General features: G+C 41.8%; 1 protein-coding gene across 1 annotated transcript in view; it reads left to right on the top strand.

Annotated features, from left to right (window-relative positions):
• The window catches only part of LOC134524219 (tumor necrosis factor receptor superfamily member 8-like), a 31826-nt gene extending 10133 nt beyond the window's left edge, over positions 1-21693 (top strand). The window contains exons 4-13 of the mRNA XM_063354049.1: positions 6783-6873; positions 9911-10036; positions 10481-10636; positions 10740-10833; positions 11278-11558; positions 11759-11869; positions 12424-12471; positions 13612-13637; positions 15549-15756; positions 17278-21693. Coding sequence (XP_063210119.1) covers positions 6783-6873; positions 9911-10036; positions 10481-10636; positions 10740-10833; positions 11278-11558; positions 11759-11869; positions 12424-12471; positions 13612-13637; positions 15549-15756; positions 17278-17522 — 1386 coding nt within the window. The 3' untranslated portion in view covers positions 17523-21693. The remainder of the gene's footprint in view (positions 1-6782; positions 6874-9910; positions 10037-10480; positions 10637-10739; positions 10834-11277; positions 11559-11758; positions 11870-12423; positions 12472-13611; positions 13638-15548; positions 15757-17277) is intronic.
• The last annotated feature ends 27 nt before the right edge of the window (positions 21694-21720 follow it).

The following is a 21720-nucleotide window of genomic DNA, read 5'->3' as shown; positions in this document are numbered from 1 at the left end:
CTTCTTTTTAGTTTAAATATTAACCTGCACCTCTGCAGCTGGCATAAAGCAGCATTTGCTCTGCATTGTGTCCTCATGTCCAATCCAGGTCAAATCAATTCTGATATAGTGTAGAGATGCAGAAATAATGTCTGTGAGGTTTCCCGCTGCAGCTGTGCCCATCAGCAGAGACCTGTCACACAAAGGGGAGGCCCTGCTCCTGGCTACACAATGCCACCAGCTTTCCTGCATTGACTTTAGCGCAAATGACCGTGCAGCTGCAGGGTGAGTTGTTTCAGGGCAGCAACACCCTGAAAATCAGCTACAGAAATTCAGAAAGCGGAGTTTTCAGTCAACTGAACGCCTAGAATTGATTCATCCTCTGGAAACACAACTGCTTTGTCTTAAATAATCAAGGAGTTAGAGGGGAAGGAAAATGTGGGTAGAGGCAAGAGAGGGGAAGAGGGATTGCACCCTTGGATGGCAAAGAGCCACAGCATTAACATAGCTCTAATAGACACATATTCCCACTTTGCTAATCCATTCTTAGTACTGACCCATCCATTCAGAGTTTCCTCAGAATCAGAGGGAAGAATGTAGACCTACTGTCCACCACAGCTGGATTCCTTGACCCTACCCACCAATACTTCTGTGATCCTCCTTCAATTTTAAAGTTTTTTTAGAATACCTACTAACTAACAGAATTGTAAGTACTAATGGACAATGCTATATGTCATTGGGCTAAAATTGTTATTTTGTCATTGAGACTGGATTATCGTTTTGGAGAGGGAACAGGAAATGTACATCTCTTCTCTTTTCTTCAGGAAACACTAGGAAATGATGCCTTAAAAAGTGAAATTGTGCTAGAACTTTGAATTCCCCTAGCAGAACCTGAGTTCTGTTGCTGTCTGTCTTGAGATTCAGACAAAAGTGGATAAGGAGGTGGGACAGTCAAAAGATGAAAGACAAAAATACTTTGAATGCTAATTAAACAGGATTTTGAGGTTAGTGCATTTCATTCTGTTCCTTGCAGAGACGAGGAGAGTTTGTTCTGCAAAACCTATTGGAGATTTCCTTGATGGAGCAAAGCCACATGCTAGTTGCTGCTGAGTATGGATTATACCACACTCTTCAGTGTTTCTAGGCATTGCAGGAAGAAGAGCAGGGAATGGGGCAGAAGTGAAAGTTCTTACACACAAAACCTTCCTACAAAATAAGTACTAAGGGGCAATAATGATGAAGCGAATCTTTTCTCCCTGGCTAATTGGCAATGTCTGTAAGCATACCGGAGCCAGGAGAAATGGCCAACACTGTAAGTGGAGAATTTCTTTGCATTTTCTTTTTCGTGCGCTTCTACACACAGGCACCATGGTATCAAGAAGGTGAACAGCCCACCCCAGTGTTCACAGCTGATGCTGTTTTGTAAAAAGGTGACAGTGTTGAGGTTTTGTAATGTGAGGCTGAAACTTTTTTCTGTCTCCTTTGCTTTATCCCTTCCTTTCATTTCAAGAGTTATTTATGAGCAACTAGGACCTGCTAAGTCAAACGTTAACCTTCAGCTTCTGCCTAACAAAGAGTCCTAATTTAAATAAACTGGTTTTGCTCTGGAAAATTAGTTTTATTAGTTATATTCACACAAGCTTGAGTCAAAGTAGTTAAGTTCATATTTTCTTCTGAGACAGGGTTAAATTTCCACTGTCATCCTAGAACATACTGAAAAAGGATTCTTTGACTTATATTCATATTAACAAATGGGATAACGGTCCAAGGCAGAAGACTTTCACTATTTTGTAGTTAAACCTTATGTGTCTTACTCAATATTTTATAATGCTTGGTTTTGTCCAAGCTCTCACAACCAGAAGTATATTAGAAGTGTCTTAATGCTGAGATTTTTGTTGTCAGTGACAGCGGTAAGAGCACATATGCTTTTCCTTGCTGCTGTGTTCCTCTTGAGCCGTCATATGGTAAAGTACCACTTTTTACATTAATTTTTCCCTTTTCTCCTCACTGGCCTTGTGATTCCCTCCCTTCTTTTAGGGGAGAAGTTCTCCCTGTTCTGATTAAGGCTTGAGAAGAGGGACATTTTCTTTAACAGCTTCCGCATCGTCTCAGTCACAATACTGGAAACCCAGTACAGGCTCCCACAGTTGCAGCCGTTGGTAACGCAGCTCAAAACAGGTCTGCGCAGCTCGAAACAGTGTGTGTCTGTCCTGGGGAGATCAGCGCTGCTACTGTTGGCGGGAATTTTTCGCAGAATTTCCCTCGTCTAAACAGGATCGTTCTGTGCTGTCACCAGATTCCTTTGTAGCCACAGTGTTAGAAGACAACTAGCTTTTCCCCTGTCTGTTTTGATTACAAGCAGCATGTGATGTCCTCCTGAGCAAACTGCTTGCCCAAGTTTTTGAGTGGAAAGATGCTTTTAAGTTTCGCTGGAAAATCTAGAGAGAATGTAAACTGTAAGTTCTGCTGTAGCAGACTGACTTACCGTGGTAGCAGTTGTCGTGCCCTTAGCAGTTGACCTGCAATTGTTGGCAAGATAAGAAGTGTTTACAGCACCATCGGTGACAGTTTGGACAAGACTTGGTAAAAGCAAGCAAATCTAAAGTTAAGGACGCAGTGGGACCAGGGGGACAGTATGTCCTGTGTGCCCTTATAGAGCTTATCTGGGGTTCCCTGGTGCTACCACCACAAAACCCCCCGTAATTGGAGATAGACATTGGACCCAGTACAGTAAGGACTTTAACACATGTAAAGCTGAGCAACGATCCCACCACCAACCTTGAACATGAAGAAGCTTCAGGGCCTTTTCCTGCCCTCAGCCTTTGTGGTGGCCTCACTGTCACGCTGCTGTGGGTTTATACGGAGTTGAGCCTGAAGGTCCCAGCTTGGTACCGGACTACTCAGACAACAGGAGTTCACCCAAGTCATTTTGATATTTAGCAGGTGAGGATTAGAAATCCAGTTTGTGTTCCAGCTGCAGTTTGTAGTAGGCTTACTACTATATAGAAATAGTAAGTTGCTATTGAAAATACACATCGTTTCAACAGCCTTAATTTCTGAGAAGCTGTGCAAATATGTTGCTTCCATAATTCTGTGGAAATCGAATGATTTTTTTGGCCAAGCCACTGAAATATTCTTTTTTTGCTTTTTATCAGTATTGGTTATCCAGCATTAAAATATTTCATAACTCTAGCACTCCGTCGTCATTCTATCCAGGAACAGCAAGACAAATACACACTAAGTATTTTGCAGTCCCTCCAAATTTGGATGGATTTGGTGGTTGATGTCTAGATTTCTGCTGTTGAAAAGGAGTAGCCAACAGCTGAGGAACAAAAAAACCTGAACACTTCAGTCCTGTCACTTGGAGTCTTCTTGTACACAGAGATCTGAGATGATGGTCAAATCAAGAAAATGCATAAGGTGCCTTTCCAGAAGCACCGAGTCTTGAAAGGAGTGGGACTGGACAATTTGTAATCTAGAATCCTCTGTGTTTCTTGGTGAATAGCTTCCAGCGATCTCTTCCTAAGTAGAAATACCGAGCTCATCAAAAGAAAAGGTCAGATGAGCCAATATTTTATTGCAAATTTGCACCCTAATTTCCCTAATTGTAGGTGAGACGTTGGAGGTGGTATTTTACATGTGGGAAGAGCAGTTACAGGTGATGAAACTGAGGTAATTCACATGTTCAGTCATTGAGTGGGTAAATTACCTCAGTTCAGGCCTATTGCTACCCACTAATAACACACATTTTTGTTCCCTTTTCACTTCGTATCTTCGGCTGGTTATCTTTTGCTTTAGATAACTTATTATTCCCATTTTCATTACACAGAATACATAGACAGAAAAATGAAAGTTACATTATTCTTCTATGGCTGACTTCCCTTCACCCTTTTCCCAAAAGTAGCCTAATCAAACCTCTGCAGAAAATGACCTGGCACCATCATTTTATGGAAGACTTAAAACATATTGAGACCTTGGCCCTTCTCCTCTGCCACTTCTTCAAGGTGTGTTCTTTGCTTTTGGGCACCAGTTGTTTCACTCCCCAGAAAACTCATGGAAGCTTTGATGGGTTCTTAGTGCAAGATTTTTTTATTCCAGGTGCATGAAAACTTGAAATTTAGCTTACAAAACACCATGCATAAGTTAAGAAGTAGAGACCATATAATTTTTAGTGGCACTTTCCTTTCCATACTGCGAGTTTTGCGTATGTAATTTATTTTGAGCTTTTCAGCCTGAAGTGCTATAAAGCTCTGGGGGCTTGGTTTATGCTCAGGTCCTTACCTTAACGTATGCTGTCTGTAAAGGGCCAACCTTTCTGCTTAGTTTAAGAGCAGAACTTTGCATCATTGCATTGCGGTTAGAGGTCACATTAGGAATCAAACAGCTTTAAGATTTAGAGGGAAAAAAATGACAAGAATGGGGAGATGGTGACTGATGCTGAACGTTGATATGCACATTATTTATCACTGAAAGGATCTATAAGTTTCATGCTCGTGAAACACCTCTGCTGAACAGATGGCAACTCTTAAAGACCTTTAGCAGATGGCTATGGATTAGAAGTGGTGGGGTCCTCAGAAGGTGGTTTCTCAGCCATAGAAATCGTGTCATGATTTGTTAAAATGACTTCTTTTTACAGCAGAGCACCTTGGCCTTGGCTCAGTCAACACTGAAGGTGGCTACAAAGCTGTGCTTGGAACTGAATGCTTGAAAGGAGCATTTTCTGTGAAGCTGTGGATGTCGTGTATAATGTAGCTGGATGTAGTATATAGCTGCCCTCTTGTGGAAAGGAAAAAAACCCACCCGTTGAGCACTCTCATGTATATTTTCATAATTTGTGTAGTATGCACGCATAGTTCATGCAGTAGTTTATCACAGCAACTAGAATCAGGTCAAATTCATAGTCAGAATTTGCACTACTGTAACTAGGAGCAGAATCTAATCCTAAACTCTGATTTCAATATTTTAGACAAGGTCACTTTTTAAAAAGCAGCCCTTCCCTCACACTTCTACTCACACACTATTCCTTTATTTAAACCCCGAAAGAGGTAATTAACTCAGCTGTAAGATTGTGCTGCATAAATTTATTCACACCCCAATTTAAAACTCAGCATCATTTGCAGCCAGAGTTGGTTGCCCAGAAGAACCAGGAAGAGATGATGAGGTTTTTGTGGTGACTTTCCATAGCTCTTATAGAGAAAGCTATGGCCAGGATGCTGTTGTTTCTTAAATTTTCATTATAAACCTAGTTAATCTACTTCGTATCACTGAACTGACTCCTGAATGACCCTTTGTCTAGTGACAGGTCTCATTGTGTCATTTCCAGTGTCGTCACAGAGTGGCTGGCTAACCAGGGTGCTCCTCCATGCAGATGCGAGGAGATTCCGCTTCCTTTTCCTAGGGTCTACGGCTTCCTCTTCAGAAAAGAAAAATACAGGGTGCACGTTTGTAAACTTGATTTGAGTCAGGCTGAGCAAGCAGACATCTGCTATTTCCTCTATATAGTAAGCTAGAAAAAGTGCTTTGTAGGGAAGCTGTGCGGCCCAGTGGTTAGTGCAGAAATGTGTCAGGCAGGGTTTCTCAGTTCTATTACTGGAGCTCGATGAAATTTAATGGTTTCAGTATATTTCTATTTCTTGTCCCTTTGTTAATTTCCTCCTTGACTGAAAGTTCCTGTTTTCTGATGTAACCTTGGGGCAAGTTAAATAACTTCTGTGTTTTATGGTCCTGGCGTAAAAAGAACAGCGTATTAAAACAGGAGAATACAGCTGTGAAATTAGTTGGGTAGAAAGATTCCGCACTGCATACAAAAGCAGTAGGAGACAGTAGGTGTTATTTCAAAGGCCAATGGGAAATTCATCTGCAGAAAGTGAGATGTAGCTCTTCTGAAATATTTAACTTTTCTACCAGTATCATGTGGGAAAATCTCTGGGGAATCTGCTGATTGAGTCTTTACAAAAAGTTGCCATTTGTACCTTCTAGCAAATACTGAAAATGAAATTCAGATAACAACATTTTTAGGGGATTATTAAGGGAGATGCCAAATTCAAAAATCAGATTCTCTTATCAGAAGACTTGTAGTACTGTAATTTCCCAGAGCACGTAGTGGCCCTGCCATAAAAAAATGAAGTCTTACTATATTCTTGATACAATTCATAGCTAAGTCTCATTTTCTAAGCTAACATAGAAGGCTCTGGGGAGACCTTAGAGCCCCTTCCAGTCCCTAAAGGGGCTCCAGGAAAGCTGGGGAGGGACTCTGGAGCAGGGAGGGGAGTGATAGGACAAGGGGGAATGGTTTTAAACTGAAAGAGGGGAGATTTAGATCAGATATTAGGAAGAAATTCTTTGCTGTGAGGGTGCTGAGCCCCTGGCCCAGGTTGCCCAGAGAAGCTGTGGCTGCCCCATCCCTGGAGGGGTTCAAGGCCAGGTTGGACGGGGCTTGGAGCAACCTGGGCTGGTGGGACACCTCCCGCTAGGGCAGGGGGTGGCACTGGATGAGCTTTAATGTCCCTTCCAACCCAAACCATTCTATGATTTCATTCGTATGTTTAAATGACTTTCAGAGAAAAGAGGCTGCTGAGTGAAGATACATGTTGAATTATTGTTAAATACACTGAATATTGCGTTCTTTGCTTAAGCATATGGGCAACAGCAATTTAGTTGCTTTGGGGATAGTTGAACTTTCAAAAAGCTGTAGGGTTTTCCTTACTGTCTGCAAGTACCAGCACTTGAGACAGATAGCGGGATCTGCCCAGTACAGAACTAATCATTTTCTAATTGTGTCTTTCGTCTGTTTCAATTTCTAGACATCATTAAACCCATCTCATTCCTGTGATACACTTGAGAATTGGTTCTATGATGAATCTTCACGAAGCTGCTGTTACCAGTGTCCCTCAGGTCAGTATGTTTATAATTCATTCAAATTAACATGGAACCTTTCTTGTAGAGATAGAATGAGCAATGTAGATCTGCAGAATTGCATTTTGTCCCTGAAGAAAAGTGCAATTTCATCAGTCGCTCTCTAGTGTGGATCCAGATGTGAACTTGTTCTCCACTGCCCTGCTCCTGTTTAGTCTGCATGCAAACAATCTGCAAATTGCAAACTTGATAACTTGCTAGAATTTTTAATGTGTTTTTTATTGGTTGACTTGACACTCTGAAGTAGCTAGAGGTAGGCAGGTCTAAGAATTGATTTCAGTTTGCCTCAGGGTGTGAAACAGCTCAGTGAAATTAGGCTAAGTAAGTTTCTGATTGGAGACAAAAAATATAAAATGAAGGTGTGGAAAATCTGTCATTATCCTCATAGTCAAAACAGTTTTTAAAGTGTCTCACATGAGAAAGGGAACAGCCCCTTGTCGGGGGACACAGCGAGCTTTGCTGGAAGCTGGTTGTGACTCAGAGGCACATGAGGTCAGAAGCAGGAAACACCTCGGTGAGACAAGAGTTCCAGAAATGTCTGAAACTCCCCCTGTTGGCCAAAAACCCCCGCAGTGGGTGGGGCATTTTATGGTACTTCACCATCATCAATCTCTTCTATAAGAAGTGTTTTATTTATTTTTTTTAAAAGGAAATTTTTGACATTTATTTGTGCTCTAATAATAACGAGGGGTTTAGCGCTTGGTTGCTGGCATTTGCATGCAGTTACATTGAGGTTCCCACTGGGACATGTTGTACTGCTGGCCACGCCACTAGAATCGTTCAGAATTGTGTAAGTAAACAAGACCAAGGGATGGAGAAACTGGTCTCATAAAAGAAGAAAAGGGGCGGATTCTGAGCCAGTCCCAAGAAAAGCTCTTTTCGCCTTCAAAACCAGACTTTGCAAAAGCTCCCATAATGACAGGTGTCACAGCGAGGTCTTGTGAAAAGCAGAGATCTGATTTACATCTGGCTGTAACGAGCCACCAGTCTCAATCATTTCATCTCTGCTTATTCTTGAAACTCATTTTGTTGACACATCCTCCTGGCAGTCCTGGACCATCTATTCACATTCCCAGGGCCTCCTTCACAACAGAAACACATAGGAATCCTCCTTCATTTTTATCTTCCACTACTCCTTCAAGCAGTAACATAGTCATATCTGCTTCTAACTCAACTGCTCACTGCAAAGAAAGAGAAGCTTTTCTAAAATTCAATGTAATCAAATTGGGACATCTTGAACTCTTGATGCAGCCTGGCTTTACTTTCCTTGGTGTTCCAGCCCACAGATGTACAGCTTTCAGTCTGAGCACACTGGCCCACATGCAAGCCATCCTCTGCTTCATAGTTAATTTCAAGTTCAATTTCATGATAAACTTCAAATCAAACCTCAAAAGATCATTCTAATCAATTTCTACAGTTGCCACATCTTTTCTCACGTATTTAATTCTTGGCCAGGTAAAATGAGACTTCTGGGATATCTTCTGGGATACCAGAAGAATATTTTAATTCTGTCATCACAGAACAAAATATTTCTCTCCTGTCAAGGGAGAAACTTCATGGGAAATAATGGTATATGCTAGAACAGCTCATGTTATGCAGAAGTTGTCTGTTAGTGGCTTTTTACCTTTTTTGTTTGGTTGGTTTTTTTGTTGTTTTAGACTCTAAATCAGATATCCAGCTGCACAAGATAGTGCTGCAGTCGCCACAAGATAATTTCCAGCCCACAATTAACAGCAAATCTTCAGGAGTCAATGAATGCACATACTCACAAAAGAAAAACACTTAAAACACTTATTTCATCTACTTACTTTCAGTACGTTTTTCTGTACAGGTGATTGCAGCTGCTATTCCTACTGCTCAGGCTTTTATCTGGTTGTTGAGCTATGACCACAATCAGTGGAGAACAGCACCAGAAGACACTGTTAGGCAAGCTTCAAAGCTGCTGCACCTGGGGCACACATCACCCAAGGGAGGGACCCATGTGTACAGGAAATCTCAAATAACTGAAGTTAAAGTTTTTGGGTTGTTGGGGGAGGAAGGGGAGAATGAACCACACTTGCAGGTACACGTGTGTGCAGCTTGAGTGCTGAGATTCAGCAGTCAGCCCCCACCTTGAGAAGAAATAGTCTGAGACAAGTAAGAGTTGGGAGTGACGTGGGTCAGGCCTGTCTGGTGGTATTTGGTGAGCCAAATATAGTACAGTTGCTTTTACCTGCACTCCTACATCATGCTTGCCAAAATGAGGTGAGTTATTTCCCTGCCAGGTTCCCCCTCCCTGTGGTTAACTCTTTGTGATTGGGTGATGCAGGCTGAGTGCTGAAACTGAGATTTGTTTCTCTCCTTCTGTTTTCCACCAGTGAAACATTCAACTGTGTCTGTCTTTATGTTGCTGCTTTAGCTTTTCCTTTTGCTTCTGCAGCTGCCACTGTTCCTTACCCCCTGGTAGTTATTCCACCTCTTGCAAGGCCACAAGGTCACAGCTGACCACTGTACCTTCTCGCTTCTTTGGCACTATGGCCAGTGGTAGAATTCCTCGTCTGTTGCTTCAGAGCTGAAACATCAGGAATGCTTCTGTCCCAGCCTTTCCCTTACTCCTACCTAGTTACTGTACCTGGCTTGCCAGATGGATGCTTTTGAAAGCTAGTCACTAGGAAATTATTCCGGACATAAACACAGAGTCATAGAATAGCTTAAGTTTGTCAAAGACCTCTGGAGGTCATCTAGTTCAGCCAGCTGCTCAACTTCGTGCATGCTGCGTATATACACAGAAGGTCTGCGAGATCCAGGGTAGTGTGCTTGCAGACTGTGAGCGATGAGTACAGGTGAGTTGGACGTGTTGAGCAGAGAAAGCGTATAGCATATACATCCAGCATAAGAAAGACATACATATGTAATTTGATTTCAAAGGGAAACAGTAGGAAAATTAAACCATCTCACAACTGTCAACACACTTCAGAGTGGGTTTCCCCTGTGATTCTGAATAGGTATCCTGCATATTTTGTTTTTCTTTCTCCAGGCTATGTTAAAAAGAAAGCTTGTCCTAGGGACCCAGATAAAGACTGCTTGAGATGTGGACCTGAACAATATGTGAATGAAGCATCCCAAAAGCCACAATGTGACGCTTGTGTATCATGCACGAAAGGTTTGCTTTCCCTCACACATGCCTCACAGTTATATTCTCTCTATATATTCTATTTACACTTTATTTATTTTTTTTATATATATATATATTTATATTTTATTCATTAGAATTTCCAGCAGCAAAATTATCCATCCTTGGTTACTGATTTAGAGAGCAGAATGCTACCTTGCACATAATCGGAAGTGCTTCCTGTGTGACCAGGCACTACCTAAAAATTCTCTCATCCACTGCTATCCAAGTCTGATTTCTGATTTCTGTCTTATATTACAAGCCATTGTCTACAGATTTCTCCAATTATTTGTGACTTACGTTGCCATCATAAAGAATGCCAGCAGCCTGTTCTGCTTCCTGAGCCTTTGAACTGGCGTTGCTCAGCTTTGCCCCCTGCTTTGCGTTTTCCTTGTGGGGTGATCTTTTGTTACCGCGTCTGTTTATTCCTCACAGAATCTGACCTTGTGGAGAAAGAGCCCTGCTCCTTCAATTCTAGCCGCGTGTGTGAGTGCCGCCCAGGCCTCTTCTGTCAAACCCCTGTTGAGAACACCTGCATGCGATGCCGGCAGCACGCTGTTTGCAAGCCTGGTTTTGGAGTCAAAGTCAGAGGTAGGAATTCCTACCTGTCTAAGCTTGCCTTTTCTGACTTTGGCCACAGGCCTGGGCCTGGTGCAGTTTGGTTGGTTGGTTTTCAGGCTTTATTTTTATTCAGGCACCTCAACAACTGATGTTACTTGTGAAAAGTGCCCTGCTGGGACCTTCTCTGATCAAAACTCCAGCACTGACATCTGCAAGCCCCACACAAAGTAAGTCCATAATTCTTTAAACTAACTAACTAATTAATTAAAGTTAATAAAGGACAAAAAGGGACACCTGTCACTTCTGGTGCAAAGTATACAAATCTATCTTGGAGGCAATGGGATAGCTTTTGGCTTCCGTGCAGAGTTTAGAAGGCCTCTCTATACCTCTTGCACAGCTCTGTACTGGAGCAAGGAAGAAATCCCTCTTGCCTCAGTTCTAGTTTACTGAGTACAGTGGAATTATACACACGTGTGAGTATCAGGTTTGCATCCAGGTCAAGAATTAATGCCACAGGGGTGAGAAGAAGGTTAATGACTTTTTCACTGACAGCAATAAATGCAGGTGGTAGAAAAATGAACAAAGGCATGTTTGTCACGTGGAAAATACTCTTATCTTGTACCATGGCAGTTTCCCCTGTCGCTAATACGCTGTTCTCTTTCGTTCCCTAGCTGTGCCAAGTTAAACAAAGTAGCACTAACCAAAGGAAATGCCACACACGATCAGGTTTGTGTGGACAAATTGCCCACCTACCTCACCCCAAGCACCTTGTCCATGAGATTCAGTGATGAAACAAATAACTCTGACCTAAGGAGGTTTGAGGAGAAACTGCTGACCATTTCTAGTATCCTTTTAAGCGCCGCCACAACTGAAAACCCCAGTTCAACTGCTGAGAAGAAATCTCCGGCTGGCACTTTTCCTACCTCAGCCAAGGGGGAGATGACAACGGGAGGTAACAAAGATAAAGCATTTACTCTGTCTAGTATGTTTTATTTGGATATATCTTTGCTAAATGCAATTTTTCTGTGGGAGCTTCCTGCAGATCCCCTACGACTTGGGAAATGTTGTCCGTGGTTCTACGTCCAAATACATAGATCTGCTAATAGTTGCCCCCCTGCCTTTTCTTAGCCTTTCCTGTACTCTGTGCTACAGGTCTCGTTCTTTGGGGAGTGGTTCTCTCTGTGATAGTGCTTCTTGTGGGCGTGCTGTTATTTTGGAAAAGGAAGGTTTGCAAGAAGCGGATCCTCATCCTCAAAGGAAAGCGTGAGTTTTTAAAGCTGTAATACATAGTATGCTGTTTGATTATATGCCAACTGGGAACTCAAATACCCCAAAATTTTGTGGAGGTCATTGGGGAAGAGAATGTTCACTGCTGCCTGCTGGAGGTGGGCCAGATAAGGGTTCTAGGCAAACTGTTTATGGAGCATGTTGAAGAACATGAGAGAAAGATTGAAGCAGCTGTGAATTTACGGAGGAAGATACTACAAGCTGGGTGGGGAAAGGGTAACCAGCCATTTCTTCTCTCAGCACAGACACTAATATTAAATGATACTTGAAGTGTTTTGAGAGTATTTGTTGGTTCCTGGGACAGGGTTGGACTTTGAGGATAAGAGGAAGAGTGATTTTTACTGATACTGAGTCTCCTTAGCTTTGCCTAGAGTTACATGTGGGGTGTGTCTGCAGAACCACATTCCCTCTTCGACAGAAAGCAGGATGTGCGCGTTGTAGGTTGGTTGTAGACCTGTGGGTGTGGTAAAGCTGTTAAAGCCTGGATGCTCCATGATGAGTTTTACTAAATGAATGGTTTTTTTTATCAGCACATCTGCACTCCGTCATTTCACACAAACCCGGGCTCAAATCTCAAGGTACGTTACTGATGGACCAGGAATTGTAAAACATATGTCTAAAGAATAAATGGGTAGTTTTAATATGTAACTTTATTTTATTGGAATTTTAATTTAAAACGTGGAACTCTTCCATGTCAAATGTGCGTCTGCTGATTTGCAAAAAAGGCCAGTCCTGCTGGCTGCCCTGTGCAGGCAGGTGACACTCTGGATGTCACAAGCCACTAGATGGCACTTTTTCCCCGCTGACTGGGCGGTGTGTCAGTGCAGTGAGGCTTTACAGGAACAATGCCCAATTAATTTCTGGGCACTCAAATGTGAGGGACGTGTTCCAAAAAGAGTGGGTGTTAGCCATAGCAACCTGTACTCTAGAGTACACATATTTTGCCCAATTAACTAATCCCCTCTCCACACTTCCATTTCCAGTGACTGATCTATTCTCTTCTGTTGTGTTAGACTCTCCTAATTACCACGCACCAGAGCTTTTTCTACTCATTTATTCAGAAATACGATTTAAAACCTCTTGTGTGCAGCTTAATTTTCTCAAAATGGAATTTTTGCTTCCTCGTTTCCCTACCACAATAGAAATTGTTACTGTGCAGCGTTATAGAGCTGATGCACTGAAAATAAAGATGGCTGTACATCAGGGTGAAATTCCATAGTAGGCTTGAGCCCGGCTAGCTTCATGGTACAGCAGAAGGATGCTGTGCGTTCCCTTCCTCCATCCTTGCATTAAAACCCCATCCCTTAATATTCGTCTGACCACATGATGAACTGATCCAACTTGTTAATTCAGCAGAAAGTTATTAACACTTTTTTACTTTGTTTTGGTTTTTAATAAGCCTGCCTTCTGCTTATCTGGTAAGCTTAATCAGTTCATCATTTGATTAGATGAATACCAGCCGTGGTGTGGGAAGAGTGATGGGGTGGCCAGAAAGGGCTTTGGGGAGAGTAGGACCTCACAGTCTTGGCAGCAACATGTTGCTGGTTCACCTCAGCCATGTCATGTAAGTGTGCCCTCAGTTGTAAAGACGCATAATGCAGGTGCTTGGGCAGTAGAGTAGTTTAGGACATGGCTAGGTTGATATTTCAGAGCAAATATTAACAGTCTTGTGATTGCTGTGAATTTTCTTCTGATAATTTTTCCTTTTTCCATTGCAGGTTCTGATCTAGTGAACAAATGTGCAGTAAGTGTGAACAATATTCCAAAACAGATCACTTTCCATTCCAATGTAAATAATGATATTTTTGAGTGTTCTGTTAAAGAGTGCCAGCCTTTTTGTTTGGACTTTCCTCTATAATGCATGATCCCGTAGGTCTAGCGATGGGATATACTAGGGCTTGCTGCTTTTGTGTCCTGGGCTATGTTTAATGTGTGTTAATGTGATGCTGCCAGTCTTGCTTGTGAAGGGAGTATTTGGTTTGGTCTTAAGCCGTTCATGTTGCATTCTGTTGGACAAGATCCAAAATCAGAGGATGAACATGCCTTTTCTACCTTCTGGGAGAACTTTGTCTGTCAGTTCCATTTTATCTTACTGCTTCGGTCACACAAGTGGGATTTGTACTCTTCTTCTGTCTCCCCCCATGTCACCTTCCCTCTTTGTAGGATTTGGCATGACTATAATATGGGTACACGGTGGGTATTGTTTGGAAGACTTTCCATCAGGACCAGTCTCTGGTTTAACAGTACAGTCTGCAGATGAACAAGGGAAATATCGGTCAATATGGTAAAAACAGAAAGCAGTTCCTCAGCTGCTGAAATCGTCAGAGCTCTGTTTGATTCTCTCACTTCCAGTGATATTATAGCAACTTTCATCCTCTGAGTCTTCCTAGTTTATTAGGCTTATCTTAAAGGTCCATATCTGCTAGAACACTCTTTAGACTGTTCCCTTTTTTAAAAAAATCAGTTTGTTTTTCAATGTTGTACATCTACACACATATAAGATACTACTTATTCTAATAAATCTGGCTGTGATCAGCTATCAGATTGAGTTTTGGGGAGCTTCCACTGTTGCTTTCATAGCAAGTCAGACACGATCAAGAGTTTTGAACTACAAATTTCAAAATCTTACTACGTTGTTGTGTTTTGCTTTGGGTTTTTTTTTTGTTTTTGTTTTGTTTTTTGTTTGTTTGTTTGGTTGGTTTTTTTTCTTTTTTTCCTTTTCCAACCTTGTGGAAACAGAAAGAGAGCTAGGAACCATGGGAAATTTGTGATGCAGAATCTTTAACCTCTCTCTGACTCTGGCTCCTCTTTTAAAGGACTGTCTGTAATTAATTCTTCACATAGCAGCTACTCTGAGCTTGTTTCTGCTCTCTGAGGTTCTGCTGAGGCAATTCCATTTTGAAGTTCAATCAGCTCAACCTCTGGTTGTTTTGTTCTTCCATAGGAGCATGGTAGGTCTTTGCAAAATCTTAGAGGAAGTTAAACCCTGTATTTTCTGTTGTGACTGTTTGACTCTCTCACCATATGACTACACATCTGTACAGGTTTGTCCTCTGATACTTATAACTAAATTTGAAAAATATCTTCTTAAAGTTCTTTCTGAGAAAATCCCTTAAAATTCTTACCTCCAGCATCTGTCTTTCTTACTGATGTTATACTCTGCTGAAAAGTCCTACTGAGCTTCACCCCCTCAGAACGCAGCTGTATTACAGGCCAGCAGACTCTGCAACAGAGCTTACAGTCTAATACTTGTGGCGAAAAGTCAAAATGACAAATAGGTGCATTTACAAAGGTTTGTCAGCATCTAAACTGTAGACAAGGCAGTGGAATTTACCAAAGCATCCAAGCAGGCCCAGGAAATTGGATTTCAGTGGAAGTGAGGTACATTCTTGCAAAGGTCATAGAAAATTTGTGAATTTAGCTTAGAAACGCTATTTTTAAATATGGCCTTAAGTGATGCAGGAACCTAGTTCAAAGAAACTTAAGTTCCGGTATCAGTTAGGCACTTTGGAATTTTTTACTCCCCGTGACAGTGGTGCTATGAAGTACATTATGTTATTCTGACTGCCGCAGAAGGATTCTGTAGACCTATTGCAATCTTAGTGGTGGTGTTTTTACATTCACCCCACTTCTACTCTCCTCTTTGTATTGGCAGAAAATCATCCTGACTACTGACAGTGAGCCAGAAGAGAAGGAGTTAATTGAGAGAACGCTCCCATTGGAAACCAACAATAACTTGGTCTCCAGTACAGAAAAATCATATAGTCCTGATCTGAGTCTGACTGATGTGACACAGAGCAATGGAAATGCCCCAGACTGCCCTACCGATTCTCGAATGAGAGACCACACAAATAATCGAATTGGTGAGTCTTGCTTTTCTTTATTTTTTTTTCCCCTTACATTTTCAATTTTGCAGCCCTGGGGACATATGTCATTCTGAGATTATTAGTAAACTGAAAAGTGTCTAAAGCTTCTAACAAAGATAGGGGCTGAATCTCCAGAAACCTTGACACACAAATTCTGGTATATCTATTCATTTGAATATAATACTTTCTTATTTTCACATTTGCCTTAGTCACTTATGAACTTGACAGAAAAATGCTTTGCTCTTCTTCCTCTTTTTCGTTCCAGAAGATGTAAATTTGCAGAAGAAATTTGAAATCCAAAATATATCATCAGGAAAATGATGCTCTAATACTTAATGAGAGTGGTACTTCACATGTCTCAAGCTATCATTTTCTTCTCTTGGTTTCACAGTAATAGCTTGAAGTGTGTCTCCCATATGTTCCCATAAAGTCTTTGACCGTGGCCCAGTGTAGGAGATAAAGTCAGGCAAGGAAGCTTACTCGCATGGGGAGAGTTGTTACCTGAGACACAGTCTACATGAGACATTCTGGCAGCGTTTCCAAACCAAATTTTGAGGGCATTTGAAGGTGGTTTTTTTGTATTACTAGAGCTGACCTTTCCTTGCTTAATGCCCTTTCTGGTTTTTCTGTGAGTGATGGACTTGGAACGAATGTGATGATTTGACTTACCATACCCAAATATCTCCAAGCACGTGTGAACAATAACCTACAGTGTCTGGCCTGCAGCATACTTCTGAATAAAATGTAGCGGTCCAAGGCACAGCAAAGGCCGTATCTGCCTTTTGTAAAGGAGTAAGGTCAACAAGTTGGACATAAGGTTCAAGTCTATCCCAGAAAATTTTGTGGTTGATTCTCTGCTGGACAGAAACCAATTTCTTTGCTCATCCTTAGACCTCGGATGATTACCCAGAATTTCTGCACAGTGCTGATCCTTGCTCAAAGGCTGCTTTTAATGCAGGTATTGCTGCTTCTCAAAACAGCAGGAGCATGGACCTTGGATTCTCCATATCCATCTTCCCCAGATCCCAGTTAATTGCTTCTTCTAACAGACTCTTGTGAATATCTTACTGCGTTTTCTAATTTGTCTTTCTCCTGTAGTCCCAGCTATAGCACAGTGGCTTCATCACATGGGAGCTACATCTACTTGATCTAAAATGCCCAGAGGCCCCTTGACAGTGGTCCAAAACCAGACAGTGTAGTATAAAACACGCAGGCCTTTCTTTATCGCTTAGTATGTTCAGTGCTTTGATTTTCAAAATTAAAAGTACCTTATAAATTAACAACGAAATAGACGATTTATTATATGTGAATTCCAAAAGCTTTAGTGGTTTAGTGAATTCTGTGTTTTCACAGTGATGGGTTTGATCTGCACCCCTCTGATTTTAAAAAGAATGGGACGGGGGGGACAGGAAAGAAGAAAAACTGAGTGCCAAATAAAAATTTTGCATGAAAAGGAACCATCTGTAGGGTAAGCAATGACTGTTAATTACGCTCAGCACTATTTTTTTCCTTCCTCAGAAAAAATATACATCACGAACGTGGATACTGTTATTGTGGGGTACGTTCCAGAAGTGCTTAGTGGCAAGAATTGTGCTGTTAGAGGATGTGAAAGTAGCGTTGATGCCCAGGAAAACATGGAAGAGGAACTGGCAGTGCACTATCCAGAGCAGGAAACAGAGTCTTTTCCAGGGAATGATGTGATGGTTCCTGTGGAAGAGGAGGGAAAGGAATTTCATCACCCCACCACTGCCACTGAAAAGTGATAACCCACTGAGATGATGTGTGACGCTACAGAAACACCAGTGCGACACTAAGCCTGAATCTCTGACAAGGGAGGTAAACACATAGTGCCTTATATTAGCTGAAAACTCGTGTAAAACACCGAAACACATTCAGACAAGCAGTGCTAGAACCTATCTCGTCTAACAAATGAGAGGATCATCCAAACCATTGGCCTTCATAGCTGACCTCAAATATTTCTCTTTCCTTCTGTCTCCCAGTATCGTGCTGGAAACAAATTTGAATCAAAGGTACAAAATTCAGAGGACATCTGGATGCCAACTCAAGTTTCACAGCTTGCTTTCTCTGCATGAAGGAGTGGATTGAAAACTGTATCTGATTACTTCTATTAGTTATGAAACTTCTGGCCAGAACTCTGAGTTAAGCTCGAGACTCAGCCATGTTTCATATGTTGTTTCTATTCCAGTATTACCAGTACTTCCAATTTTGTCATATATTTTGCAACATCTGGTAGTTTTCTTAAGGCCTCAACTCTTGACTGAAAGTAATGACAATTTCAGTTTTCCCTAACACTCTTCAGTTTGTGGACTTCATGTTTCTTGAGGAAATAGGATCAAAACATGGCAAATGGGCTCAGAAAACAGAAGGCAAATAAAACTAATTGAAGTCGACTGTACTTTAGGCCATTCTTTCTAAGTTTTGAAGTCCGAGTCATGTTTTTTGACTTCTTCAAATCATCAGTAAGCGTAAAAAAAAAAAAATGGCCTCTTCTGATGGAAGCCAAACTGGCTGAACATTTGGATATTGGATGAACTATGGGTTTAGCCCAGTGTGGAGCCTGTAAAAGGGGAAAAAAAGAAGATAAACTAGTTTTCTACAAAAAGGAAGGACTGAAAAACAAGCACAGCAGTTATTTCCTATAACATTGTTAATATCTGCTTGTTTTAGAATTGCTCAAAATCATCAGGGTGATGCTGATTTGCATATCTATTCTTTTAAAAAAATCTGTTTTGTGGTCAACTGGCCTGTGTTACGCTCTTTCTCAATCTTTCATGCTGCTTATTTGATAACTGTAAATGTAATAGTGCTGACTATGTTTTTACACAGGACAATGGAAAATGAGCAAGATGACAAAGTGTGCCTTAATAGTCAAAAAAAGAAACCACAAAAGCAATGACTTGCTTTGCAGCTTTACCCTGGACAGAGTACTGTAATAACAGCCGCGCAGCTTCAGCGTCTTTTGCCTTAGAACACACAAAAGGAACGTAAGGGCATAAACAACACCTTCTTGGGTCAAACTAGTAGGACAAGCCCATCGTTTTATCTCTGCCAGTTGCAGTAAGAGGTGTTACTTAGGAAGAGCACGTAAGCCTGGTTAATATCTGCTGTTTGCATTCCTCATACTTCTGCAGCATCAGCTGTAATTGGACGAAGGATATTAAAGAGTCTGTTCCAGCCCTTAGTATTCATTCTTATTGCCATTAATTTTTCTTCTGTCTTGAATTTCCTGGTACAATCTGCCCCCATAAGCACCCGTGGCAAGACATTACAGATATTTACCCTTCAATGGGCAAAGAAGTGCTTTTACCACTTTTAAACTGACCTCTTACTTATTTCAGTGAGTGTCACTAGTTCTTGTATGACAGAATTTAGTGCAATACTGAGTTGCTTTTATGATTCTTGCTTGTATCCTCCTTAGCCTCTGAGCTGAGTTCCCATCTTTTTATATTTCTCATATAAGTTAGATGCTCTGCTGCCTTGGTCATTTTAGTTGACCTCGTCCGCATCTTCTGTAACTTCACTGCCTTCTTCTGAACATCTGGAGGCCAGTACTGTGCACTGCAAGGGACGAAGAGGGGTGGGACAAGGTTTTAAATAGTGGCAAAATGATACTTTCTGTTTTATTCTCAGTACCTCTCTACATGATGCTCGCCATCTTCTTTGCCTTTTTTTCTGGCTGTCCCTGCACACTAGGCAGATGATTTCAGAGAACCATCAAGGATGACTCCACGATTGCTTTTCTGAGTGAGAGCTGCTAGATGCGAATCCAGCACCGTGCACCCCTGGCTTAGACTATTTTTCCCTAAATGTATTGCCTTGTGTTTCTCTATGTAGAAGCTCATTTGCTGTCTTTTTATGAGATCCTTCTGGCTTTATTTGCCTTCTCTATATCATGTAACTACCTGGAGAAGTTTAGTATTGTCTTCACTCTGCGGGCTCTCTTTTCTCCAGACCACTGATGAAGTTCTTGAATAGAAGTGGCCCCACCAGTCCCCACTGCTAACTGTTCTCTGTCCTGAAAAATTACCATTATGCCATGCTCTTTCCTTCCTGCCTTTTGAACAGCCATAACTTTTGTATCCTGTAACTTTTTAGGAAATCCATAAAATGACCTTTCCTCCAATCCTGTGACAACGTTGTTTTTCCACCACCTTAGGTGTGGAACCTCATCAAAGGCTTTTTGAAAATCTCCACGTGGTAGGCCCACTGTATCCGTTAAGCCTCACAATATAAGGGAAGGTATGTTATCAAGATTTTGTGATTGAAGAAATAAATCCAGAGAAATTCATACTTTTCTGTAACCACAGCCCCAGCGATGAAGTGGGAGCATCTCAGCATTATGGGAGCTAGTCACTGACTTTCATCAGAGGGAAATCTACCCATAGTACATTTGAAAAGTGGTTGTAATTTCAAGTGTTTTTAGTTCCAGTATGTACTTCCTCTCTGCAAGTCCAGAACATAAAATAATTTCTGAAAACAGCTGCTGACACTCTATGTCTTAGATCATCTACTGAGTCTTGCAAGAGAGGCAATTAGTGAATCCTTTCTGTGTACTTCTATGCTTGTACATGTTTTGTTTCATTCAGAAGATAAGCTGCTCCTAATGCTCGGATCGAAATGTCTTTTGGCTATCGGTATTGCCATGCCAGCGGCAGTTACATGAGGTGGAGAAGGAAACAGAATTAACGTTTTTTAAGTGCTTATTGTGCAACAGAAGGTCGAGTCATGAAGTACTGACGTAAAACAGCAATGCAAGGAAGAATTAAAAACTGTGGAGGACAAGTACAGGTCCCCCTTTCCTCACTTCCAGTCAGGGTAGTTCCTTGTTTTCCAGTGCATACACTTAATTCTAGAAAAATATAAGAATTTTATTTCATTTTAGAGCACACCGATTTGTGTATCCACAAACTGTGAATAACCACGTTCACCTGGCTGTGACTGTTAAAGGGTGTTCTGTAATGACAGCTAATTGTGTATTTCAGCTCTGTATATAAATGAATCTTTTTTACTGGAACAGCTTTCTAGATGAATCATGCATTGCAGCCTGATAGATCTATTACAGTTGGTTAGTTTAATAACGCTGGTAGTCTTTGAATTAAAAATGACATGGATTTTAAGCCATAGCCACGTTTTTCCTGTCTGATATGTAAGTGTTTAATTGTTGATAATTTCGGTACATGTATCAGTTGCAGAAGAAACAGTTTTGCAAGAGAGCTCTTCAAAACTTAGAAAGCTATTAGTCGGCTGGAGTTTTTCGCAAGAGCAGAGCAGGTCTGAACTTACATTAAGGTCTCTCTCTACCATCCCGGCAGCGTGTGCGAGACATGAGTGACCATGGTGCAGTGGTACAGTGGGTATTAATGAATGCTGCAAAAAGGTAAGTTCATATTTTGGCACTAATGGAGCAGAAATATGACTAGAGAGACCCTTTACACATAGAATCATAGAATGATTAGAGTTGGAAGGGACCTTGAAGACCATCTAGTTCGAATCCCCCTGCCCTGGGCAGGGACACCTCCCACTAGACCAGGTTGCTCAAAGCCCAGTCCAGCCTGGCCTTGAACACCTCCAGGGATGGAGCTTTCCTAGGTATTCCTAATCTCTCATCTCAATCTCCCCTCTTGCAGTGTAAAACCCTTCCCCCTTGTCCCATGGCTCCCCTCCCTGATCCAGAGTCCCTCCCCAGCTTTCCTGGAGCCCCTTTAGGGACTGGCAGGGGCTGGAAGGTCTCCCCGGAGCCTTCTCTTCTCCAGGCTGAACCCCCCCAGCTCTCTCAGCCTGTCCCCACAGCAGAGGGGCTCCAGCCCTCCCAGCATCTCCGGGGCCTCCTCTGGCCCCGCTCCAACAGGTCCACGTCCTGTCTTGGTGGCCCCAGAGCTGGACACAGTACTGCAGGTGGGGTCTCACCGAGACTCTCTTCTCCGACGCCTGAAGTAAGTT

Source organism: Chroicocephalus ridibundus, chromosome 16 (assembly GCF_963924245.1).
Source record: "Chroicocephalus ridibundus chromosome 16, bChrRid1.1, whole genome shotgun sequence".
NCBI lineage: Eukaryota > Metazoa > Chordata > Aves > Charadriiformes > Laridae > Chroicocephalus > Chroicocephalus ridibundus.
The sequence above is the reverse complement of the archived record's forward strand: the minus strand, read 5'-3'. Positions and strand labels throughout refer to the sequence as shown.